This window comes from Squalius cephalus, assembly GCF_949319135.1.
Source record: "Squalius cephalus genome assembly, chromosome: 11".
In the NCBI taxonomy this organism is placed as follows: Eukaryota; Metazoa; Chordata; class Actinopteri; order Cypriniformes; family Leuciscidae; genus Squalius; species Squalius cephalus.
The window spans coordinates 1,691,071-1,696,070 of record NC_137132.1 but is presented as its reverse complement, the minus strand read 5'-3'; the positions used below and the strand labels follow the sequence as shown (position 1 = coordinate 1,696,070).

At 39.2% G+C, this 5,000-nt stretch overlaps 2 protein-coding genes across 4 annotated transcripts in view; both read left to right on the top strand.

Moving 5' to 3' along the window:
* The window catches only part of eif3k (eukaryotic translation initiation factor 3, subunit K), a 7,935-nt gene extending 7,612 nt beyond the window's left edge, over positions 1-323 (top strand). For both annotated transcript variants that reach the window (XM_079886580.1, XM_079886579.1), the window contains exon 8: positions 235-323. In XM_079886580.1, coding sequence (XP_079742706.1) covers positions 235-266 — 32 coding nt within the window. In that variant the 3' untranslated portion in view covers positions 267-323. The remainder of the gene's footprint in view (positions 1-234) is intronic.
* Positions 324-1,306: 983 nt separating this feature from the next.
* kbtbd3 (kelch repeat and BTB (POZ) domain containing 3) overlaps positions 1,307-5,000 on the top strand; it is a 4,572-nt gene continuing 878 nt past the window's right edge. Inside the window, exons 1-4 of one of the 2 annotated variants that reach the window (XM_079886549.1) lie at positions 1,307-1,608; positions 1,738-1,952; positions 2,917-3,082; positions 4,384-5,000. The exon at positions 4,384-5,000 is cut by the window's right edge and continues 878 nt beyond it. In XM_079886549.1, the coding sequence (XP_079742675.1) occupies positions 1,768-1,952; positions 2,917-3,082; positions 4,384-5,000 (968 nt within the window). In that variant the 5' untranslated portion in view covers positions 1,307-1,608; positions 1,738-1,767. Of the gene's footprint in view, positions 1,609-1,696; positions 1,953-2,916; positions 3,083-4,383 lie in introns of both variants that reach the window. The other variant, XM_079886548.1, reaches the window with a different exon arrangement.

Below are 5,000 nucleotides of genomic sequence, written 5' to 3'. Positions count from 1 at the left end.
GGGATAAGGTTATAATGAGGTCAAGGGTCGGTTTAGGGTCAGGGGTCAGGTTAGGCACTCAGTTGTGATGGGTAAGGTTAGGGTAAGCGGCTAGAGATTGCATTGTGTCAATGAATGTCCTCATAAAGATAGATGTACAAGAAACTGTGTGTGTGTGTGTGTGTGTGTGTGATGCCTGACGTTTAGCTGCTGTTGTCACTCAGAGTCTGACTGATGTTGTCTTCGTGTTCACAGGCGTCTCCAGCATCATGGCCACATCGCAGTGACGACACACACACACACACACACCTACCTTTCCACAATAAACTCATTCAGTCAAGAAATCTTGAGTCTTCATTTCCATGCATCATCAAAACTGTCTCTGTTCAGTTTCTGCATAGATCAATTCTAAAAGAAATAATATTTGTTATTTATGTGTTGATGTATATTTTTGTATATGTATAATAATATAATTGTAGATGTATAATCTGTATATAGTCACTGTGTGACAACTAGCCCCGGTCTGATCTCAGCAGAACACAGCAGCATCTCCACTGACAGGAGGAAGATCACTGACAAACTGAAAAAATCCTGCTTTGGTAAATCATAATTAGTTTTAAATGACTTGGTATGTCATAATTGCCTTTTCAAGTCTTAGTTTTGACTGGGTGTGTCATAAGTTTTGGCATAATTTAGCCTCTTTATCTTTAGTCTTATAGTAGTATATTTAGTCTTAATTCATAATTTTGACTTTTCATCTCATAAATTACTTCATATGTCATAATTGTCTTTTAAAGTCCTGACTGACTTGGTTTGTAATTTAAATTGTTGTGTTATAATTTAGATTTTGTCACAATTTAGCTATTTTATATCATAATGATAATTTCATTTTAAATCCTAATTTTGACTCAATTTTGATTTGTGTCATAATGAAGACAGTTATGTCATAATTTGGATATTTTAAATAATACTTTCGACTTTATCATAAATTACTGTGGTAATTGTCTTAAGGTCTAATTTCGATTTAGTATGTCATAATTAAGACTTTGTCATTTTTACTTAGTGTCATAATTATTTTTTTATCATGACTTTTAAAGTCATAATTTAGACTCTTATTATAATATTTGAAGTTATAATTTCGACTTAATAAGTCATAATTTAGATTTATTTTCACTTTTGTCTGAAGTCCTAATTATTGTCATAATGTAAACTGTCATAATATTTAAGTCATTATTCCGATTTAGAATGCCATAATTTCGACTTGTTTGTCATAATTATGATTTACGAAAACATGTTTTTTTTCTTATGTGGCGGAAATGGGCTTCCATACACTGCCACTAATTATAAAAAATAAATAAATAAATAAAAAAGAGAGAGAGAGAAGAGAGCCAATCATCAAGTTCCTCCGTCGCTCTCAGCGCACTCATCTCTGCGCATGCGCAGTGGCGACTGAGCGCTGTCCCGGGTGCTGAAGCGTCAGTATCGATCATCCTTCCAAGTTAAATCGAAACGCCTTCATAGGATTCGTTCATATACGCAAGAATGCGAAAGTCACCGAGTTTAAAAGCTCATTTGTGTGTGATGTTTCAGCTCTGATCACTGGACAACAGAGGAACGCCATCAGCTCAGGTACTTCAGCGCTGTTTACATTAGTCATGATGAGTCACTGTAAAATATTAACACTGATAATTATCAATCTTTAATGTCCACAAACAAGCTTGTGAATCGCTACACAACTCAAAACATGTCTATTGTGAGACGCTTGATGTCAGACTGGCGCTGAATCTGATGGACGCGCATCACGATGAGGCGCGCTCCGTGTCGCTGGTGTGCGCGTCACACGGTCAGCGCGTGCTCGGGGTTCTTCAGGACTTCCGGGAGAGGCGCGCGCTTTTCGACTTCCGCATCCGGGTGCAGGACGAGACGATCCCGTGCCACCGCTGTGTTCTGGCGGCCTGCAGCGACTTCTTCAGGTGAACAAACACACACCACATGCTAAAAACATCACACATAGCAACGCCCTGGAAACCACTACAACCCATAGCATTGTAACATTCTGACAACCAGTCAGAACACCATAGCAACGCCCTGGAAACCACTACAACCCATAGCATAGTAACATTCTGACAACCTGTCTCAGAACACCATAGCAACGCCCTGGAAACCACCACAACCCACAGCATAGTAACATTCTGACAACCAGAACACCATAGCAACGCCCTGGCAACAAGGTGGCAAGTTTTGCACAGGCGAACACTGCTTTCTTCACACAATATACATCACAAAACAAAAATAAAGACTGTTCTGACCCGCATTTAACTGATCCGACTTTGGGAATTCCCGTATCGGACCTCGGAACAATCCCAAATTCCCATAGACTTCCACTGAGGGGGTCAAAACTTTTACACAATAACTCTAATATATTAATATATAATATATTAGAGTCTATTAGAGTTATTAGAGTTATACTCTAATATATTAGAGTTATTGTGTAAAAGTTTTGACCCCCTCAACATGTATAGTATATAGTAGTATATATACATAGTATATATACTATTTCATGTTAGGAACATGTTCGCAATATGCTAAAATTGTTAACAGTGTTAAATCATGTAAGAAACATGTTAGCAATGTGATAAAGCATGTTAACATGTTAAAAAATGCTAGCAATGAGTTAATTCATGCTAGATACATGCAGTCAGTCTGCTAATTCATGTTAGCAACATGCTAAAACATGTTAACAATATGCTAAAACATGTTAACAATGTGTTAATTCATGTTAGCAAACATGTTAAAACAAGGTCTGTGCTAATTGATGCTAAAACATACTAGCGTTGTTAAATCATGCTAGCAATGTGTTAACTCATTGTTAACAGTGTGTTAAATCATGCTAAAACATGCTAGCATTGTGCTAATTCATGTTATGTGTTTATCCAGGGCCATGTTTGAGCATGACACGCGTGAGCGAGACGACGGCTCCGTCACTCTCAGTAACCTCTCGGCTCCCGCCGTTCACACTTTCCTCGACTTCGCTTATTCCGCTCACATAGAGATCAGAGAAGACAACGTGGACATGCTGTTTCAGCTGGCCTCGTTCCTGCAGGTGAGGCACGGGAAACAACAACTCAGAACGTTCATTTCGCCACACCTGGATAGATGTTTAATAATAACTTATGAGGTTCTTAATCAATGATAAGTGCTTTTATCGAAGCATCATTTCAACATATGTTTTAAATAATCGTGTTTAATAGCAGAATTCCTTATGACAAACTACATTACCCATGATGCTTCAGAGGAATCTCCACCAATCAGAGAAATGAAATGAGCCCTTTAGCAGAGTCAGTCTCGCTACACTATTATAGTTTTTTATATATATATTTTGAATTCGTTTTTTTTGCTATCAAAAAGTACATTGCTAGCAACATGTTTTAAAATGTTAGCAATGTGTTAATTCATGCTAGAAATATGCTAGTAACATGTTAAAACATTGTAGCAATTTGCTAATTCATGCTAGAAACATGCTAGTAACATGGTACCAATGTGCTAATTCATTTTAGCAACATGTTAAAGCATGCTAGCAATGTGTTAAAACGGCAACATGTGCTAGCAACATGTTAAAACACGCTAGCAATATGTTAATATATGATAAAAACATGTATGCGGTGTCAATTAATGTTAACAACATGTTAAAACGTTAAAAGTGTGTTAATTTATGCTAGCAAACTTGTTAAAATATAGTTTGTGCTAATTGATGTTAGAAACATGCTAGCAATGTTTAAAACATGGTAGCAACGTGTTAATTCATGTTAGAAACATGCTAAAACGTGCTAGCAATGTGCTAATTCAAAGTTCAAGTTTATTTATATAGCACATTTAAAAATCAACATAGTTGACCAAAGTGCTTAATATCAGGATACACAAACAAATAAACAAACACAGTAGAAAATCTCAGAGTATCATAATTCATGCTAGAAACATGCAAACAGTTAATGCTAACAACATGTTAAAACATGTTAGCAATGTGCTAATTCATGCTAGCAAAATGTTAAAACTTAACTTGTTATTTCATGTAAGAAACATGCTAGCAATGTGTTAAAACATGGTAGCAACGTGCTAATTCATGCTAGAAACATGTAAACGGTTTAATTTATGCTAACAACATGCTGAAACATGCTAGCAATGTGTTAAATCAAATGTGAGTTATAAACTGGAGTTAAAAAAAGTCTGAATTGTGAGATAAAAAGTCGCAATTACCTTTGAAAAAAATTGTATTCCTTGGCAGAAACAAGCTGTCATAATAATAATCCTGTTTGGAACCAAATAAAAGAGATCAGTGTGGGAAGAGAACTGACTCTTAACGTATGAAACCGGCTTCCGCATGTCTTTCCTCTGTCATTTGCACAGGTCAGTTTCCTGTCACATGCTTGCAGTGACTTCCTGGTCCAAACGCTGGATCTTTCTAACTGCCTGCACCTGTTAGCGGTCGCAGAGGGATACGGTTCCGCGCACCTGCTAAGTCGCGCCACAGAGTTCGTCATGCAGAACTTCCACACGCTTTCCTCCGGACCGGATTTCCTGGAGATGCCGGCACCGGTGCTGGAGCGCTGCCTAGCGTCTGACGCGCTCAGTGTACCGGATGAAGCTAGTGTCCTGCGTGCGCTACTCCGCTGGACGCGCTACGACCCGCAGTCACGCGAGATCCTGCTACCAGAGCTCCTGCCACAGGTCCGTCTGCACCATCTCCCGCCCAACGCGCTGGAGGACACCAAGCATCTGCTAACCGACGACGGACCTTGCATTAGCATTGTTAGCGAAGCACTCGCGCGCACTCGCGAATCCACCGGGTTGTTTTCCGATGCTCGGCCTTCGACGACTTCCAGCTATATTTTCGTGCACAAAACTGAGGAAAGCGCTGAGAATCGGTGTACGTTCTGCTACGACATCGGCGCTAATCGCTGGACGGAGTTGCCGCAGGACGCGGCGCACATTTTAGATCTACCCGGATCGGCTCTCGTCGGCTT